The sequence below is a fragment of the Tamandua tetradactyla genome, chromosome 7, assembly GCF_023851605.1.
Source record: "Tamandua tetradactyla isolate mTamTet1 chromosome 7, mTamTet1.pri, whole genome shotgun sequence".
In the NCBI taxonomy this organism is placed as follows: Eukaryota; Metazoa; Chordata; class Mammalia; order Pilosa; family Myrmecophagidae; genus Tamandua; species Tamandua tetradactyla.
This window is the reverse complement of record NC_135333.1, coordinates 143,855,193-143,876,953: the sequence shown is the minus strand read 5'-3', so window position 1 is coordinate 143,876,953 and position 21,761 is coordinate 143,855,193. Positions and strand designations below refer to the sequence as shown.

At 34.6% G+C, this 21,761-nt stretch overlaps 1 protein-coding gene across 5 annotated transcripts in view; it reads left to right on the top strand.

Moving 5' to 3' along the window:
* The window catches only part of KCNC2 (potassium voltage-gated channel subfamily C member 2), a 177,368-nt gene that overhangs the window by 151,674 nt on the left and 3,933 nt on the right, over window positions 1–21,761 (top strand). The window contains exons 3-5 of one of the 5 annotated variants that reach the window (XR_013155823.1): window positions 6,530–6,603; window positions 8,441–8,561; window positions 9,999–10,091. Coding sequence is in view for 2 of the 5 variants with exons in the window: in XM_077111451.1 (XP_076967566.1) it covers window positions 15,519–16,446; window positions 18,517–18,749 (1,161 nt within the window). In the remaining 3 variants the exon portion in view is untranslated. Of the gene's footprint in view, window positions 1–6,529; window positions 6,604–8,440; window positions 8,958–9,998; window positions 10,092–15,518; window positions 16,447–18,516; window positions 18,887–21,761 lie in introns of those variants that run through there. The other 4 variants (XR_013155824.1, XR_013155822.1, XM_077111453.1 and 1 more) reach the window with 4 other exon arrangements.

Sequence of the window (21,761 nt, the reverse complement as noted above, 5' to 3'; positions counted from 1 at the left end):
TAATTGACATCATATCCTTGTAACAATGAGAAGAAAGCAGTTGAGTGCATGCATGTACAGCTCAGCATAGTCAGAATGGAATCACATGAGAATAGATGGAAGTTTTAATGGTTGCACTGTATCAGATTATCTAGATGGAGAAAAGGGCCTGGGACCAACTTCTGTAGGACTCCAACTTTTGATAATCAGGTGAAGGAAGAGACTTGGCAAAAATATTGAGAAGTATTTCCCAGATAAGTGGAGAAAATCCGAAAAGCAAAGCGATGCTATCTTGGAAGTAACTAAGTGATAATGTCTTATAGGGAGAGAGTTTTCAACATTGTTTACTGCTTTTGAGATTGTGAGTATTAAAATACCCATTGGATTTGGCAACAGGGTTTCAACTTGTGACAGCAGCAAGAGCTAACTGTTCTTGTAGAAATGTATGGAAGCAAGAATGAAGTGGATTGATGGGTGGTTGTGCAATATTTTGTCTCTTTCCTATTGAAAGGACTATAGTTTACCTTTATTTGAATTGTTTATTTCTTTATTTTTTTCCCCAAATAGATTGTAATTTTCTGAACCCTCATAGTAGAATGCTTTTGACTTAAAGTTGGCCAAGAAATATTTGTGAATTATATTAAACACTCTTGTACAACTTGTAAGAAAATCACAGAACAGAGAAGAAACAAAACTGTAGGGGATTTTCAAAGAGTCCATTGAAGAACTGTAACCAGCTAGGAAGGACTTTTAGTTATGTGGGGCCCTTTTCCAGTTCTAGTTCTTTCAAGACCTTACTTTGTTTAGAGGATTGTTCACATTTGCAGAATCAAAAACGATGAAGCATATTGGTTATGCAATAACTATTCAAGATTCTTAGATGGCTGCTTTGCTTATTAGTCCTAAAATTTGCCCCTTACCAAACAATCGAACATAGAAAACTAAAACAAAATAACAAAACAAAGCAAAATGAAACAAAGCCTAGATAAAATTTTGTCTGTTGCTAAAATGTTGATATCTTAAAAGGAGAAATAAGGTGATAAAAACTAGAACATGAACAAAAACCCAAAGAACAGTCCTTAGTTATCTTTTCCCAATTAGCCGGGAGGTTTCAGTGCATTTCTTAAAAGAAATGGTTTACTCTTGAATTGTAGCCATTCAAGTGGTGTGTGCCATTTTAGAGAATGATTTGGGATTGCATTTTTAAGATTCTAGATATGGAAAAGAGACACTGTGGGCTTCTTTCAAAGTCAGCACTGTGAAACTCAAGAGAATATTAAATGTAGTATTTTCTAGCTCTATTAAATATTCAGCAGCTTTCCTTCTGTTGTTTCTATATGAAGGGCAAGTTCTGTACTTGCTCTGAAAGCTCTGAAATGAGTTAAATAATCTGTGAAAACAACCTCTGTTTCCTCTAGCTAGAAAATAAAGATTAAAAAAAGGTATATAAAGGGAAGGAAGAACCCAGCTCATACTTGTCCATACATGAAATGTCAGAATTTTCTACATACGTAGGCCCCAAATTGATTGTTACTTGGTCTAAATAATGAGCACATAGATTCTCTTTAGCCTAATATCCACTTTGATTTAGTTGTGTTTGCTTATATAAAATCAATAATTGATTATTATACCATTTATTTTATAAGGATTTTGAAAATTATTTATATATATAATAATATATTTAAAATATATACAATAACATATATATGTATAAAATAACATATATAATAACATAGCATGTATATATGTACACACAACAATCCAGAAGATCATGAGGAAAAAAGCTTATAAATTTTATTCTCCTGACTTTATTGTTCTTGCACTATTAGTGACCCAGGTTTAGCTTGTGTGTGTGTGTGTGTGTGTGTGTGTGTTGCATGTATGTGTGTGCATAAAACACTACTTATAGGAACATTCTAATATTTGTGTAAATGTTTTTGGTCAGTAGAGTTGAATATTTTGGTAAAAAAGGTGAATTCAGAGAAGCAATATTTGTTATACATATAATATGCATATATAATGGAACAGTGAACTTTGGCCCTATTTTCTCCAAATCTGTATGCAACGGTGTTGGTAGGATTAAATGAGATGAACTTAGGACAGATGTGTTCACTGAACTTTAGTTATTATTATTATCATCATCAGTGTTATTCCTATTCTTACTTTTTAGAAGAAAAATATACATTTTATTTGTTCAGGTTGCTACCTTTCTCATGGGAAAAGCAGTATTGCTACTGATATCTTAAAGCTATTACTGTTTTCTCTTTTCATTTCACTCATTTTTATCCTATAGAACTGTTATCAGTACCATGCCTCTAAATTTGTTGGTTTCCTGATGCCTTAGGTTAAGAGTTACATAGTTATTTGTGGGTTAGAAATAGGTAAAAATAAATACAAGGTGTGCTCTTTTTTTTTTTTTTTTACATGGGCAGGCACCAGGAATCAAACCCGGGTCCTCTGGCATGGCAGGCAAGCATTCTTGCCTGCTGAGCCACCGTGGCCCACCCTCAAGGTGTGCTCTTATGACACATTTCTGTAAGAAGCTAAGCCTATCTATAGTTATGCCTCAGAGTTACTTCCGGAAAAACTCTTTGCTCATCAGATGTGACCACTCTCTCTCTAAGCTCAACTCTGCAAGGAAAATCATTATCCTCCCCACCACATGGGACATGACATCCAAGGGTGAAAGTCTTCCTTGGCAATGTAGGATGTGACTCCCTCTGGATAAGCCTGTCCCTGGCACTGTGGGATCAACAACACCTTCCTGAAGTGGGGAAAAGAAATGTAACAAAATAAGGTATCAGTGGCTAAAAGATTTCAAATAGAGTTGAGAGGCTATTCTGGAGGCTACTCCTATGCAAGCTTCAGCTAGATATTGCTGACTGCCATGATTAGCTAAATTCACACCAACATCATTCCGGTTAGCCCTAAGGAACACCTAGGGCTTTATCTGAAATTCTACAAAAGTTTCATACACTAAGTTGATTTTCCAGAAACCTGTGACCTCCAGATGGTTCCTAGGCCAGATAAACCCTGCAACCCAGAAAGGCCAGCCTTTTCAAGAACATCAGCTATTTCCATCCCCCTATCCTATGTTATAATCACCCCTTTTCAACATGAAAAAGTTAGAATGGACATAGCCCAAATATCCCTAAATATTTGCCCAAATATCTTAAATATTGGGAGAAGGATCAAAGGAGAAGGAGGAGTTATACCAGAGAAGTTAGGATGTAACAAATGAGTATGACTGCTGAATCACTGTATTGATATTTCTGTTGGTCTCCAGTGTCTTGGAGCAGCTAGAAGGAAACACCTGAAACTGTGGAACTGTAACCCATACCGAACTATGAAATCTCTTCTATAACAACTTGTTAAAATAAATTTATTGTTCTTTTATATATATGTGTTATATTTCACAATAAAAGTGTTTAAAAATAGTATTAAAATGTTGTTATTTTGCTTATTGATTTGTTATAGATATAAAAAGTCTGTCATTTCAACAATTTGGGAAATGATATTCATGAATATTTGGTATTTGCATTCACTAATAAGCTCTTACCTTCACATTTTCACAAATATGCTCTTGTGCTGTTATTAGCTGAATAGCTATTTAAATTTTCTAGAATTAACCCATTTTGTTTATTCTTATAGCAGAGGCAATTACAGTTGTACTGTTCTTTCTTTATGGGTAAAACTGACTTAAACCCTTGTGAATATAGTTATTTGACTATGTGTGTGTGCAACTCAGAATTCTCAGTTTCCACTAGCTTGTTAATCATTGAAATCTTGATTCTTTCCTATTTTTTTGCTAAACTGCTCCAATAAAGGAAACTAATGAGGACCTAACTGTCTCACCCTATAGCTCTTTTTCCATTTTATCTTTTCTGAGCTATGCAGAAATTGACATTGTTAATCCCCTTCTTTGAATCATTTCCTTTCTTTTACATCTCTGATGCTGCCCTGCTCTTGTCACTTAGGCTAACAATCTGTTTGCTTTTTGATCTGAGTTTGCACTTTTTTTTGTATTTTGTTCTGTTGTATTTATTGCAATCATAGGTATTCTGAGAAAATTTATTTTAGTTGCAGCTGTTGGGTATAAATAATTGAATCAAGATTGAGATAAATTTTATGTTTGGTGAGGCCATTGTCTTTGCTATTATTTCTTGTCAGTATTTACTAAGCATCAACATAGTGCCTTTACCATAAAATATGAATTAAAAAAAACTTCTGTTGTTGCAAGCTTGTTTTCTACCAGAGGAGCAGAAAATAAAATATTACAGAAATGAGAAGTGCTATAGTAGAGACATGAGAAGGAAGCTAACTAGAAAGTGCTCAATTTTGCCTGAGATTTCAGGGAGTTTTTCAAAGACCAAGTGATTTCTGAGTTGAGTCTTGAATACTGAGTAGTTCTTTACCAGTCATAGGAAAGAAAGCGGTATATTCCAGACAAAAGGAGCGGCATGTACAAAACCATGAAGAATGGAGAGCTGGTGCTTCAAGGAAGAAGATAATATTCACAGTAGAAAAAAATTAGCTAAGGGTCAAATAATGAAATTTCTGAATGGACGTACAAAAGACTGTGTGTTATCCTGTAATGGGGAGCCATTAAACTATTTTAGGAAGATAAGTGATGTAATCACTTTAAATCTTTAAAAGAAAGTTTTGCAGTAATCCAAGAAAAAGTTCATTTAAACATTAAGCTACTGCTGCTAGGAATGGTGAGAAGGAAGAAAAACTCTAGAGCTATTTAGAGTCTGAGAATCTACTCAGTCATTCAATAGAAGTGAGAAGAAAAGGAGAAGAGGAGGGGTTTAGGTATCAGATTGGTTCATTGGTAAATGGTTCAATGAACAACAACAACAACAAAACATACATATGAATGGAATAGAAAGAGCACATTGGAGTGATGTATTGGGCTAATAGAGTTTGAAGTTCTGCTGAGATATTTAATAATAAAATGTTTAACTGACACCATTTTAAAAGCTTTGATACAAATGGTCACTTAATTGAGACTAAAACCATTGTAGATTTTGGAAATTATGGATAATAATCACAAAGAAAAGATGTGAGCTGGAGATTGCCAAATTAGTTGTCGTTTACACATTGATAGCAGTTGGAATCATGGAAGTGGATGTGGTCACCATATTTCAAGAGATTTCAATTTTAAGCCATGGACCAAGACATTCTTGATTATTCCAGACTTCTGCAAATACTGAAAATTTATTTAGGCTAGCACTTAATTCATTAATTAATATTTATATTAACATAGTAAATATGTGGCTTGCTTTATTTATTTATTTATTTTATGATCTAGCAAAAAAAGTTAATTATATAGAAGATCCCCTTGGAGACCTTTTGATCTGATATAGGCTCATTATTTGGTCCTATAAGTGATATAAAAAAGGAGTAAGAGATACTTGTTTTCCAATGATGGAGGCAAACATCTCCTTTTAGATATGTTTATTTATAAGATTTATTTTCTAAAAAAGTGAAAAATAAAGTGAGCAGGATGGCATTGTTTTACTTTTTTGCAAATATCTTTCATACCTGGATTAATACAAGATGGTTGAATTCTCATATCTGCTTCTGCATTTAACCTGTAGTGGTATCACAAGTCATGTAGCCTCAGGAAAACTCCACTGCAAACTAGTAAGACAATGAAATGAAAAAAGGCAAACAATATTTTAGATTTATTATGACAAGAGTTTTGACTTTACAGATCCCAGAAAGGGTCTCAGGTCGCCCTAGGAGTCCCCAGACAATACTTTAATGGTCATTGATATAGCTATATTGCAAAAGCAAGCAACACTAAAGCTTGGCTTCTGATACTGTAAGTCAATAAGTTCTCTCCAGATTTTAAAGATGGCTTTTCTGTTTCTTGCATTAAAATTCAAAGTTACAAAGGGCTATTTGGTGTCTGGGCAATAGCATATTTGCCTCTGGCCACTGGGAAGAATCTGGAACCATTTGCAAAAAGTCCCAAGACCTCAAGGGAGAGGAAGAATTGAAAGTCCAATGTCTTACTCCCCAAATATATGAAGGAGGACACCTGCTGGACTTGATTAGGGTGGGCTGGAAGGGTTCTGACCTAGGCTGAGCAGCCAGGAAGAGCAAATGCTCAATTATCAGAATTACCTTGAGGAAGGGGAAATATTAAAGCCCTGATTTAAATGTGTAAATGAGTGTAGAACAAGGTTCTGGTTCCAGTATTATGTGTTTGGAAAGAATGACTGAGCATGTGGATATGGAAAAAGAGAACAATATTATTAGAGACTGAAGCTGAGACACTCAGGGGATTTTCAGGGTCCTGGACCAGCACTGCAATGAGAAAAGGCATACGTGGTGCTGTGCAGAGTGTGAGCTGCAGTACCATGGTGTCAAGAGAAGCTGTGGTACTAGGACTCTTCCCAGAGTCAGCAGACATCATTGGCCAGTGTTTGTAAACCAGTCACTTTCCTTCACCCTTACCTTTACTTCTATCTTTACCTCCCCTTCACCTCCCTCAATTTCAACTAATTAAATATTAGTTTGAATTTTCATCTAATTGCAGATGAAGATTCTTGGATAATTCATTATGGAGAGTGGTTGTTAAACTCAATTGAGAAATTCTGGAACTCCTGGTAGGTGAGTCTTGTATGCAACCTTCTAGACAAACTTAGGTGGAGGTGGTATAGGTCATATTATCCCAAGACAAATTGATTATTTAAACAATAAATTTTAAACAAATTAATGTATATTAAAGATGGAGATTATTTGGGCATTTTTCCATAATTTGAATTTAGGATTTATAATTCATGCTTTTGTGCCTAATAAGACAATTATAAAAAGTTATTTTCATGAAATATGTTAATTATACAAACACTTTTAATGTCATTGTTAGTCTTAGAGAAGTAAGTTTAAGTAAATATACATGTTATACGTATCTACCCATACTAAACATATTTTGTATAGAAATATAAAATCACTTATTTATGTAAACATACAAGGGTGATATATAGTTATCTGAAGCTTTATCTTCCCCACTGATTTTTGAAGTTAGCAATCATATATAATCTTCCCATTTGAGGGAAGATGAGTTTCCTTCAATTTAATTCAATACCATAAATGCAATAAAGTTTGTGGATTTGCTTTCACATGGTAAAACTAGGATAAAGAAAAATAGATTGTACTACCCTTAGAAGCAGCTGAATTAATTCTCAACTCCGCATGGAACCAGCAAACACTGGTCTCTCATCTTTGCTTGGCTGGTGCTTGAGGATGGACTTTGTAATGAGAGAGACATTTTCTCTCTCTCAAGACCATAGTTATGAGAACAACACCACCTTAGGGAAAGGCTGGTGTGTAGGACTTGGCTACATACATAATTAAGAACATCTGCTAAATTTAAGGGCCTGCAGAAAAGAACAATGAAAAATTGCCCATGTATAATGTCTCTGGACTAATAAAATCAATTTAACTGTCATTCAGATTGAAGATCCAGCTTTTGACCCATTTGGTCATTATTTTCTTTTAATTTTTTAAAAGTTAAACATATAACACAATTATAATTTTTATAAAAAAAAAATCTTTGCAGATGTTTATTGAATAGGCTAGCATTCCCTGATAGCAATAACCACCCAGTACCACCCTTATTCCTGGGCATAACCACTGCTAAAAATATAGTGTTTCTATTCATTTGTATGCATTACTTATATATAAAGAAATCAATGAGATTGCACTCTGCACATGGTTGTGCCACTGCCACCTGTTTTTTCATTTAATATGATTTATTGGAGATCATTCTATATAAGTACATATTGAACTACTTTGTTCTTTATAATGCTATATTACGGACATACCATCTACTCATGGACATTTAGATTGTTTTCAGAAATTTTAGTTCAAATAATGCTTTAGTAAATATGCTTATACATCTATCCTTTTGTTTTTATGTGAATATTTTAACTGATAAAATTTCTAAAAGTAGAAAAAATAATGGATCTGGGGTTCCCATGGGCTTCTGATACTTTAGAATAGGAAGCCATTGCTTTTCTCATGCCTTTATTTCATTATGTAAGGGTGAAATGCAATATGAGTATGATAAAAACACAACATTCCCATTTGGAAAATATACAGGAGCCTTGGAACACAAATTAAAAATAGATGCAGTTCATATGAAATTATAAAAATTGAAATTCCTCAGACTTATATTTTAGATATCTTCAAAATTTGCCTATAATGCTAACTTTCAAATATTAAATTGTCATTGGCTTTCATTAAAAAGTAGAGGTGGTTTTCATTGTTTTCCAAGTTTTTTCTCCCCTGTTTAAGGTTTGAAGTAAATGTTGAGGTTTATAACTCATGAATTACTAAGAGGAAGAATTGGCTTTTAAGGGATAGATTCTGTATTAGGGTCAAAGAAATTTTTACATACCAAATAAATATATTTTAAAATTTTGTCCTTCTCCTAATTTCACTACAGGGACTCATACCCACTTCTTGCCTTTGGTGAGGCCCTATCCTTGGCTTTGAGGATAGAGTGATTAAATCCTTCTCTGCAAGTGCCTTGTGATTATGTGGAATCGGTAACAGGAGGGTTGAAGGTACCGCAATAGCAATGCTCTTGGGCTAGGAGAGCACAGAGAAAGGACATTTACATTAGTCTGATCTGCATTATGTTTTGAAAGTTCTGGCACTTGTGAGTTAGCTACAGAGTTCAGTTTAAATGTTTTAATGCTAACAGGAGAGAAAAACGGGGAGATACAAAAGCATGATCCTCTTTCCCCTCTTCCTCTCAACTCATTACACATATCTGGAGTCTATTCAAAATGATTGCATTGAAGAAGATTGATGTAACACCCTCTAAGTAGTGTTAATCAGGATTGTAACAACAACAAAAAAAGACTATTGGCCACTTAGCTGAACTGGGCTAATATAGAAAAGGTCTACTCATTAGACCTTCAAGTCCATATTTTAGCAGGATATGTCCATTCTGAAACTGTCTGAAATGATGCAACAGTTCTGTTATTTGAGTTAACATGACACATCTTTTCTAGAAAACTTGCTGGCATTTTAATCATTTAACATAACCAAATTTATTTTCAATTAATGCCCATATGAAGTTATGGTCTTATCACAGGGAAAAAGACATTCCAATGCCATTGTCTCCCCCAGCTCTTTGCTAAGGTACAGCCTCCATTAATGGAATGAATTGGAGCAGCGAATGAATGGGCAACAGTTTTGAACAATGAAACAGTTCCATTTGTTTCAGCTGAAAACTTGATTTTTTTTGCTTCAATATTCTTACTTTATTGTTAGATCTCTGTTAATCCCTTTTTCGTTTCACAGCTCTTCTTTTTTTTTTTCCACTCACTGATTGAATCACTCTGGGATTCATTGGGGCATCACTCTGGACAAACCAACATAATCTCATGTCCTACCTAAGATTTCAAGTACTTATGGCGTTCAATCAAACTATCTACATAAGTTATATTAGGAAATGCACTAGTCAAATATAAATTTTGTAGCAAATAAACATTTTTTGCTTTAGTCTCACACATAAGGTGACATTTTAAAATATTAATTACCATCTATTTTCAGCACCCTGCAATAATGACATTCCTTTGTTCTTCCTCATGCTAAAACATTTTAAAAATTTGTACATTGTACATTTCACTATTATTATACACTCCAGCCATTCCTAGATTATACCATCTCAATCTTTAACATCTATCTATCTTTCTGATTTCATTTATGTCCCCAGCCCTCCTCCCTCTATCATTCTCACATGCAGCTTCATTCAGTGTTTTAACATAATTGTATTACAGTTAGGTAGTAGTGTGCTGTCCACAATAGAGATAGAAATAGGGTAAGATAATGGGTAATTGGAGCTGAAGGGATACAGACTGTGCAACAGGACTGGATACAAAATCTCAGAAATGGACAGCATCTTTCACAGCTCTTTAATTCTCACTGTAATGTGGTCTATCTTATTGTTTATTCATTTACTCATTCTTTCTTTCATCCTTCAATTAATTCAGCTAGTCACACCACAGTCACTACTGTGACAGGAACAAGGATGAAAAAATCAATATGATGCAATTTCGGTCTTTAAAGGGCTTCCAGTTCAGTGAGAGACAAAGGTAAATAAATAAAAATCACCTCCCCTCATCTTTCCTTTTTAGTTTCAGTTTTTTCATTTTATTACTCAGCATAACCTCATATTTATCCATTTCAGCTCAGCTGAATAAGCCAGAAACAAATGAAGACATTTTCTATATCCAAGGCTCTTATAATTAAATTCAGATAAAGGATACAAAATAGTTGCTAGTGAAATTCAAGTGTTTGTCTCTGGATAATATAAAATATTCCCCAGGCTTCTTAGGTCAACCTTTCATTTGATACTTGTTCTGGCCCAAAGGGGCTTGTCCAGCCAAAAGATCAAAGAAAGCACCTGGCACAGACTGGGACATGAGCTTTGTTAGGGGGAGCTTAGAAACAGAGAAGAAAAGTCAAGCTGTTCCAAAGGTGATAGATTCAGCGTTCAGTATAAAAGCATTCTGCAACCAGGTGGGAATCATCAGGGCCAGTTCTAGAGGCCCCAGACAAAGACATATCAGGGAGCATGAGAAAATGGATATGGTGAGGGTGTCTCGTGACTTGGGGAAAAGATTGATTTTCATTGAAGTGAGCAGGGGAAAAAATACAGATTGCTTTGTAGACAGCAGTAAACATGATAGCATCTTAAGAATCCTGGAAAACTGTAGGGTATAGATTAACATCCTATGAAGGAAGGGGTTTGGTTTCTTACGTGCATTGACCATCTGTGCATTCCTTCCTCCTCAAGAAGGCTAGCTCAGTGCTAACCTAGGTCATGCAGGTTTGATAAAGACAGATTTCTCCTTTACCCACACAAGAGAGCCTATATCTGATGTTTGACACTGGGGAAAGGCACTTGCATTTGTGTAAGCTCCCCAGATGTATTCTCATATATGTGACCATTAGAATACATTCCTCTTCTAGAAATATGGATGGTTAATTTAAATGGCTTCCAAATGCACAATGTTTCATGTTATTTAAATTCCAACCACCTGATGTGGTATCGTAAGACACTGTTGACCTTTTGTTGATGACATAATAACTCTTTTAATGAATATAAGCATCAAGTTCCATTAGTCTTTATTGCGATAATAATTATATTTTTAAAGTATAATAAAATGTATATGATAATTATTTCTAACATTTTTATAGTCCTTTAAATGAAAACTGCTTTAACATATATCTTCTATTTTCACTTATTCTCAAACAAAGGGTAAGTATCTTCTATCAGTCTCCTAATGATTCAACATGTCTAAAAAAACACCACAAGAGATTAAACTGCTTTAACACCACCTTCCAGCCTCATTTTTAAATCCAGGAAATACTTTTGGGTGATTAAATCATCTTCAGAAAAAAAGGCTAACCTTTAAAAAGGCAGAGTCTCTGTGCTAGTTGGAATTTCTGTGTCATAATTTGTGCAACAGAAGCTGATTTGGAAAACCCGCTTCTCTTTTGGTATTGAAAGTGCATAGATTGACAAAGTGAAATAGGAAATGTCCAGACTTTTTTGTTAAACTTTCCTGCTGTGTGACAGATATACATGTCTCCCCTTTCCATCAGGTTTACTTCTACTCATCCTTCAAGTTTCAGTCAGAAGTTTCTATGACCTCTATGTCTAAATTAAATCCCTCTTTTTGATCCTTTCAAAGCATTCTGCATTTTTCCCTTGTTACGTTTATCACAATAATAATTATATAATTTTTGGATGGCTATTTATTTAATGACTATACCCCCAGTAGATTGTGAGTTTTTCAATGGTAGGGGTTTTGTTTTGTTAACTATTATTTAAAAAAACCCCAAGTCCTGTGGCCTGCCATACAGAGGTACCTAATACTATTTGTTAAGTGGAAGAAGGAGGAGTGAAAGAAAGAAATGAAAAAAGGAAGAAAGAATGGAGGGAAAAAAAAGGAAAGAAGGAGGGAAGAGAGGAGGGAAAGAAAGAAGGACCAATTAGAAAAGGTCACAGGGTTTTAATGCTGAAAAACATCAAAGAAGACTATCTTTGTTGTATGCAAATTACAAGGGAAGTTAGGACTGATTTTGAGAGAGCAGTGCTGGGAAAGTCCCGTTCGATTCATTGCATAAATGTAGGTATAGAATTTGAGATTGCAAAGTGAGCTGGAAAAATGCTGACCGAGGAACTTGCGATTTATTTCAACTGCTTTATGATCTCTGTCTCATAGATAGAATTTTTTCATGAAAACTTATGACAATTAGTCTGAAATGCTGGAGACTAGGTGGGGATAGTGGATGCAATGGAAAGTGGGCAGGTGGGAATTAGTAAGTACATACTGGCAGTGCTCTAATGACAAAAGAGAGTTTCGGGGGTATCAGAAACAAACAACACTGAAATCTGTAGATAAAATTATGATTAGATTAAGATGTAATTTGTATATCAAGGATAATTGAAACTTCCTCCAAAATATCTCTCGTCTGATAAAGTATATAGTGTGCTTTAGTGGTAATTAACGTTATAATAACTAGTTGAAAAAATAAATTGTATCTTTATTTGTACAATAGGAAAGTTGAGTGAAAAGAACATGTCAATTTCTTTCAATCTGCCTGGGAAAATTAATGGGCAGATTATAATGTCAAAACCAAGGACAATTGGGAAAACAAGTCAAAGCCATGTAAATGACGTGCCATATAACACTACATCAATGATGTACTGACTGGTACACTGCACAGAAACAGTTCCATACTTTAGGGTTGTTGTTTAAGGCAGATGGCTACAGTTTTTAGATTTTTTTTAAGGCTTTTTATATATTCCTAACAAATTGGGTAGATTGAAATTCAACCAGGGGAAAAAGGAGATGGTTTCAATCTTCTCTCTTTGAAATCTGGCTCTTCTCAATTGTGTGTTTGAGGAGAAGGAATTACCAACAGAGGCATGAATTCTTTTGCCGGATGCACTCAATGACCCATTCCTGAGACACCAGGGTTTCAAAGAAAGGGAGAATGTATTACTAGGCAAGTAGTAGGAGGACAAATTGCCTAGTAGCCCAAAATCTGTCTCCCTGAATTCAGTAATTCTGATAGTTTTATTAGAGACAAAAGATGGGCAGGATTTAGTATAATGAGCACAATGGCCCCAGATGATGTAATTAGGGGTGATCTAATTATTGGCCATGCGCTGATTGATTACATATTTAGTCACAGAATGTATGTAAGAAAATGGTGGGATGAGGTATAGGTGACTTGCAGGTTAAATCTAAGCTACTGTGTATGTCAGGAGGGCCCATTTTGGTTAGATCCAGTCTCAGTTATCAAGATAACTTTGGACCTGGGGTGGGTTAGTTCTGGGCTGACCCAAGACCTTCATTAATAAACATTAGAGGCTGTCTTTAGTGATTGCAAGACTCTAAAGTTGAAAAACTGAATAACTGGGTACAAAGGAAGATTATTCACAGGTTTTTACAGTCATGGGGCAGAAGATAAAGGCTATACAATCATTATTAGCGATCAGGCAGCTGGATTATAATTTAGAGATTTCAGGAATTTTCCTCAGTCTACTCCAATATACCAGAAAGCAAAAAGGAATATTGATATGATTCAGTCATCAAAATCATCCCTGAAATCCTGATTTCTTGTTTACGAAGCTATTGGGGACAGCTTTGAGTTTTGGATATATTTGTTTCCAAATAAGGATCCCTCTCTCTCTATTTGACCTACAACCTCCTCCTTCTTGAATAATTCATTTGTTTAGACATTCAAGGAACAGTCTCTTGGAGCACATTAAGCATACTAAATCTGAAAGCATTGTTTTAATGCATTAGGAATCTGCTGGCTTTTTTCTGAAAGCTCCTAGCACTGACTGCAGCAGTATTATTAACTCAGATAGCTAGATTTCAGGTTTTTCAGATCTTTTGTACTAAGAAGTATTTGACCTCAACCTAAATAAATGGTTTTCAACATACTCATATTCTCCATTTGAGAGTCTAGTAGGTAAGAGAATAGACTCTGGAGCTGAAGTTCTCAGTTTAGAGTCTCAAGACAGTGAGTTTGTATCCTATGACCTTGGAAAAGCGACTTAACCTCTCTGTGCAGTAAAATGGGTTGTAGTAGTGTTGTTATGGGGATTAACAGGAGTTAATTATGTAAACTGCTTTCAAGAGTGATACTTGTAACCACTCTATATAAGTGGGAGATAGTATTCTGTCTTAGTAGGTGTGTGCATTCATGTTAAGTTGAAAGCAGACTGAAAAAAGGTGCAGAATAAGTTTATTGCGCTAAGTGACACGCATGGGAGCATGACTAGAAGAACATTAAGTGGTAGGAAAACAGTTTATATAGCTACTGAGAACAAAGAAAAGGTATGGAGGGGTGGGGAGGAGGAAGCAAGAAGGATGTGAGCTATGTGAGTTATCTGGGACTGAATGTCCTTGGATGGAGGGCCATGAATTTTCAAGGACTGTTTGTCAGGTGTTGTAGGAGTGGGTTGATCTTGTCAAGATTATCAGACTTACTGGACTTGTTTATGACAATTCCTCCTTTCCCATGGAGGTAGAATTTTAATTAGCACCACAAAGGATTGTTGGTATGCCAGCCTGCCTCGGTTGCTTTTTGTTTCTTCTTTGTAGATTCCTGAGTAAAAATGGAAGTCTAAGCAAATTAAGATGATCAGTAAAGCTATTTACCATTCTAATTTCACAATGCTTTATTGCCTGGAGTAATGAAAAACAAAAAATTGAATTAAACTATAACTTTTAACATGTTACTCAAATATTTTTGAGCTCTGTTTCAATAGAGGAAGAAAAATGTCTTTCAATTTGTTCCTTAAAGTCTGTTTCTCTCTTCTCAGTTTTGCTGTCTACCTTTTCTCCTGGGATTTGCTTTTATGGACAAATCTCCATCTTAAATTGATTTAATTTACATGCTAATATATATCCCAAGGATTTTTTTTTCATGTCCATACCTCATACTATACTGAACAGTTTATCTATAAATAGAAACTTAGCAGTTAAACTTTTTTTCCATTTAGAATTCATTTGGGTCTCTTCCAAATTTCTATCACCATGAAATGTGCCTGATATTAATAGGTGTAAAACTTAATCTAATAAATGAAAATTTCTAAGATCATAAATAAGAACTAGAGCCATTGTCTAAAGTTTCTTTTGCTCAGTCTTTTTTTGCCGTAAGTATTCTTTTGGAGTGATTTTTATTTTCTCTCCACAGATATACTTTCTTGGACAAAAGACTCAAGAAATTATTTTCCAACATAAAGCAAAGCTTTTATCTGCTATGTAAGCTGAAAACAGAACTTGAAACATATTACATCTGCAACTCTAATTAATGTTACACATACAACTCTTCTTTTACTTGAGTAACATTCCAAGCGACATCTCCAAATGTACTTTTATTCTTTTTCATCTACAGGGATTGATGCACTTCGATTCCGATCAAAGTATATTATGGTTCAGATCATTCTCTCTCTCTTTTTTCATTTGTTTTCTCCCCCACAGTTTATTGCTTTTGCTTCTTTATTCTTCATCCTGGTTTCAATCACAACCTTTTGCCTGGAGACACATGAAGCATTCAATATCGTTAAAAACAAGACAGAACCAGTCATCAATGGCACAAGCGTTGTTCTACAGTATGAAATCGAAACGGATCCCGCCTTGACGTATGTAGAAGGAGTGTGTGTGGTGTGGTTTACTTTTGAATTTTTAGTCCGTATTGTTTTTTCTCCCAATAAACTTGAATTCATCAAAAATCTCTTGAATATCATTGACTTTGTGGCCATCCTACCCTTCTACTTAGAGGTGGGACTCAGTGGGCTCTCATCCAAAGCTGCTAAAGATGTGCTTGGCTTCCTCAGGGTGGTGAGGTTCGTGAGGATCCTGAGAATCTTCAAGCTCACACGCCATTTCGTAGGTCTGAGGGTGCTTGGACACACTCTTCGAGCTAGTACTAATGAATTTTTGCTGCTGATAATCTTCCTGGCTCTCGGAGTTTTGATATTTGCTACCATGATCTACTATGCCGAGAGAGTAGGAGCTCAACCTAACGACCCTTCAGCTAGTGAGCACACGCAGTTCAAAAACATCCCCATTGGGTTCTGGTGGGCTGTGGTGACCATGACAACTCTGGGCTATGGGGATATGTACCCCCAAACGTGGTCAGGGATGCTGGTGGGAGCCCTGTGTGCATTGGCTGGAGTACTGACAATAGCCATGCCGGTGCCTGTCATTGTCAACAATTTTGGAATGTATTACTCCTTGGCAATGGCGAAACAGAAGCTTCCAAGAAAAAGAAAGAAGCACATCCCTCCTGCCCCTCAGGCATGCTCACCTACCTTTTGCAAGACAGAGTTAAATATGGCCTGCAATAGCACACAGGGTGATACGTGTCTGGGCAAAGACAATCGACTTTTGGAACATAACAGATCAGGTAAGGCATGATTTCAAATACATGTTAGTAGAAACTTTATAGACCAGCACATTCCTTGAGTGTAAGGCAGCCGTTTTCATTTTCTGCAGCTGTTCACAAATGATCCATCATGGTCTTTCAAAAAATATTTTTGTGTCAGGCTTGTAGTGGACTAGTCTGTAGTGTTTCTAAATGAACTCCAAATTAAGCTGGTCTATAGAGTTTTTCTGCTATAAATGGGGATGCTCTTTGCTGATGGTGCCAATATTTTCTTTTGCCTGTTCGTTGCTTTTGTGCCAATGTTTTGTTTCCCTGCACGATGTGATGGTATGATATCGGCCATGTTTCATCCTTCATCCTCAAAATGTTCATCTCTGTATCATTTGGTTTGGTGTGCCTACCTCAGTTTTATCTCTGCCACTTGGTGGCATGCATCTCAATATAATTCACAAGAAACAGCTATTTAAAAAGAAAAGATGCTTACATTATAAAGTTCGAAAGATGAAAGAAGTGATATGGCAGATAACCCTTCTGATAGCAAAGCTCGTCCCTGGTAATATTCTGGGGCGTTGGTTAAATTTTCATTATTTTTAAATTATGTATGGCATCTCAATATGCCCCTTTGGTGAGGCAAGATGCCGTGTAATATAATCACCCCACCATTATTTAGGTGATAGATGCTATGCTTTGGATAATCAATAACAACATCAAATTCCTCTGTGGATTTCCTTTCCTGTGCACTATACATTGGGCATTCCTGCCTCCGCAGACAGAATTTTGGATAATTTGCCTTTTGAGATGAGCTGAATCACTGTTCTACTCTATTACCATAGATAATATAGAATTGACTGATTATAAATTGATATTCACTTTGCCAAAGTAAATCAGTCAGCAGTGCCATGTCTAGTCTGTTATGTCTGGTGCATATAAATATTTTGTCTATCAAATAATTTAATTAGCTTTTAAACTACCATAAAAATTCAAGGCATAGGCATTCCCTGTAACTTAGATATGTTTAATTTTTTCTAGAGAAAAATGACATGATGATACTTTGTGAATAATTTCTCAGAATTCAGAAATAAATGCCAATTAAACAAAACACAAAAATAAACAAATAAAACAAAACTTAAGTGACATGTTCATAGGCTTTCCCTTAGCATCCAGAAGATTTTATGGGGAGGTGGGACAGGGGGGAGAGGAGCTGGAGCTGAACTACTGTTTAAACATTTTGTTCATAGCTTTCATGTTCATTTTGTAGATTGTTCTGCAAGTTCTGTCTAAATAAATATCTAAAAACTATTATGTCCTTAGGAAAGGTGATTTTAGTTGTGTTGCTGTTCTCACTAGATTGTTCTCAGAGTAACTGTAAAGACCCTTTATGAGGGCAGGGATAAAGAGGACACTCTCAGACTGAGAAGCATTGTTATAACTAAGTGCTATTTAAGGGGATAGGATGTGAAAGTCTTTGGCTAGCATATAAAAGCAAACAGCTGGTTGTTTCAAGGGCCTTTGGAGAAGCTGATCTTGCTCCATGGTTGTGCTAAAAATATTTTGCATCTTCGAAATGAGTACCTGAAGCTAATGTGTCATGTGCTTTAGAACTTTAGAATAAGTTTGACTAACTTTTTTTTTTGGTGGGGGGGAGATTACTTTCAAGAAAGAATAAAAGCATGTACCATAACAGAACTGCAAAGACTTTTTCCTTAAATAGGCTCCACTTTTAAAGTTTTCCATTCGCATTAACTAATGAGCATGTCAAAAATGGTATGATGTTGACTTGTGTGCTACTTCACTATCACATTTACTGTAAGTTCATACTGGTTTTGTGAAAGTTAATTTCCTGTAAAGTAGAATCCAAAATGGAATTAAATTTTCCCAAGGAACAGATCTCTCCATTTCAACACATTTGCAATTTGCTCCATATAAATTTTCAGCATGAGTGATGAAAATTCTTTCCCTTTTCTTATCACAATATGGTTATTCTGTGTTGTGTATGGAGCAGTTGGACTATGGACATTTGGTATAAACTCTTTGTCCTGTCTCATTTCCTCACCCATCATTGTCTGCCGATGGGCACGGTGCTGTGACCAGTACTGTCGGGGGACGACACTACAGGAAGTGAGCCACCATTATCACCCCCCGAAAGGCTCCCCATCAGACGCTCTAGTACCAGAGACAAAAACAGAAGAGGGGAAACATGTTTTCTACTGACAACAGGTGGTTACACGTGTGCTTCTGATGGAGGAATCAGGAAAGGTAGGCATGCATTTCATCCAATCATAACAGGTGACTTAGCAACTAAGTGCTGCAAATATATGGAATGATATAAAATGCTCATTCATCATTTTCTGGGAAGACTGCACACAGTGCTCTCTTCCTCTATTCAGTGCATCTTCTCCCATTACAGACATTCTTAAATGCGTATCATAACATTTATCTTGATTGCCATATCTGAAAGACATTTCACCCTCTCTTTTCTCATTTTCTTTCCTTTTGTTCTTTTCTGGGGGATTTCCATTTGTCTTTGCACAAAATTTTGATGGAATATTTAAAAAATTAAATCACCCATTCATTTTTTTAAGGTATTGAACTCAGAAATCTTTAAAAGTTATCTTTTTTCCTACGACTAATCAAACTCTAAGAATTGTTAGTTAGTTCTATTTGATGAATTAATTGAATTGTAAGGTTTTTTTTATTTTTGTTTTCAAAGCAAAGCATCAAAGATATGCTAAGTAAGTCTCTTATCCAGTACTTGGGCAGTTCTTGTCAATAATTTATCTGAATGTCACAAGTTTCATAAAGGCACACTGTTTTCGGCCGTATGTAATAGTATATTTAATCACCTGAAAAGCTACTGATGAACTTAGAAAGTAGAATTTCCCTACTTTGATTATTCCAGTTGCTTTATTGTCATTGTTATTTTTCTATTTATTGATTGAGTAGGAAAATAACTATTATGATTTGTATCGTTTTTTACTAAACTTGAATTTTAAAAAAAACCTAAACTCTCAAACTAGTGCAACTGCATTTTAAAAATCCTATGCTTATTTGCTATGGATTATAGTTTCTCTCTATTGAATTTTTTACCATTTTCAACCTAAAATGCTTATTCTGAGATGTTCTTTCTTTGATATCTCATTACCCATGTTGTACTTCTCTTTCATTTCTTCTGATTATTTTATATTGTCCTTCCCTGTCTCTATCAGTTTGAGTCTCAAAAGAGAAGATACACTTTTTTTTCTTCAATATGTAATATTTTAAATACCTTTCCATCCCAGCTACTTCCATTCTTTCTCTATATACCTTGAAACATAATGTGTTTTCATTCATCTTAGGACTATTTCATTGTCTACTATTTTTCATTCAAATATGTGTTAACAGGACAATTTTAAAATGGGTTATAGAAAATGTAAATAAATTTCATAGTAGTTAAGCAAATATTTATGCATCCATTAAATAACAAGGATAATAATAGTAAAACTGATATAGAATATGCTGTTCTAAGCGCATTGGATATCTTAACTCACTATATACATGTATATATATATGTGGGTTTACATATGTATTTATATGTAATCTGTGGTTAAATTTTACAGCCATTTTCGAGCATCATTCAGTGATGTGTCACATATATTTTTATACCAAGTTTACATATTTAAGACCTTGCTAGATTTTTTTCTTCCATGTTAGATAATATTTTGAATTTTTAAACTGTCAAAGGAAATCAGAGAAGAGAAAAGCCTTTGCAAATTGCAAAGAACTATGTTAATAGAAAGTTTTACTATAAAATTGCAGTTTCATGAGCAAAGCAATTAATAAGATATTTAGTTTGCATGGATAATTTACACATGCAATCTTATTTCACAAATAAAAATTCTCTTTGTTGATGAGAGCTTCTTTGAAAATTCATCCTTGAGCATTTTGTCATTTCTCACCATAATCAACTTCTTTCCATTCTTGCTTAATTCTTTTTCAGCTATGTGTTTTCTCTCCCAGGTCTGATAACATTTCTGGATAACTTCACGTAAACTTTTTAGTGTGCTATCTTGTAAGTCTATCAGGAATTCATTCATTTTTTTCCTGTTTCTTTTTATGTAGGTTAAAATTTTCTCCTATTATTCCTATTCAGACATTTATTTCCTATGTGATCTGTTTTCTTTTTAATTTTCAAGTTGGTCTCTCTACTAATTTTATTTTAGAGTTCTAAATATTTTCCCCTATATAAATGAAAAGAACATTACTGGATTCCCATTGTATTTTTTTCTAATTTCAAATATGAATATAGTTTGGCATATTTTAAGAAAACTTCAAGATTTCTAAAAAATGAACTTCCAATGCTTAGAACACATGTTTTTATTTATACAGTAGTTTTTAGAAGAGCATATTATATAAAATGAAACATATTCATGGATGATATATGGATAAGTAGTTTCAATTTTACAAATGATAAGCACATACTTAGGAACTGTATAAAGTGCATGCAAAATATTTAGAAGTTAGTTCAAACTAGGCTCATTATTGTTTTTTTTTAATGAAATATGTTTTGAGCCATTCCAGAAACATCTTGTTTAAGCAAAATTTATCAAGTTTTCAGATTGGAAATGAACCTATAGATTAAAGGGAAATATACATATTTGAATAACATAATTTGACAAATTAAGTGCTTGTAACAAAATTAGAAGGAAAGTCTTTTCAGATAGACATTAAAATTATAGCTATTGAAAATTAAAAAAAAACCTTACAAACAGATTGTATAGTATTTATGTTAAGAACGAAAATTTAGAAAAAACCCTGAAATTTAGACTAGCAACCAATATTCACATATTATCACTGTGATTTATATAAAACTGTCAAAGAGATTTTTGCCTTTCTGGAGGTCTTATAGGGAGCTTGGAGATTGTGGGGGATAAATTTGTAAGTTTTACAATGATGATATTTTAGATGTTAACAATTGCTATGTTTCATGTACATGCATCAATTTGCCTTTAGTCAAAACCAATCAATGTCTATAGTCTGGCTTACATTTTAGTTTACACAGTAAATTTCCACTGTCGAGGATAAATCTTTCTACAATTTCAAAAGTTTTATTTTTAGAAAAGCACAGTAATAACTAGCCCTCCAGGCATGTCAAGGTACCTATGTAAGGATAAACTACCTGCAATTCTTTTTTAATTATTTCAGACATTCTCCCATTAACTAGTCTATCATCCACCAGTATAGAATGAAATACAGGCCCATATGCCACCTCTCAGGTTTTATAGTTCAAAATACTAACAAGACATAATGCAGATATTTCATTCATAAGCAGAGATTGTCCTAGAGAGATTCACCACAGT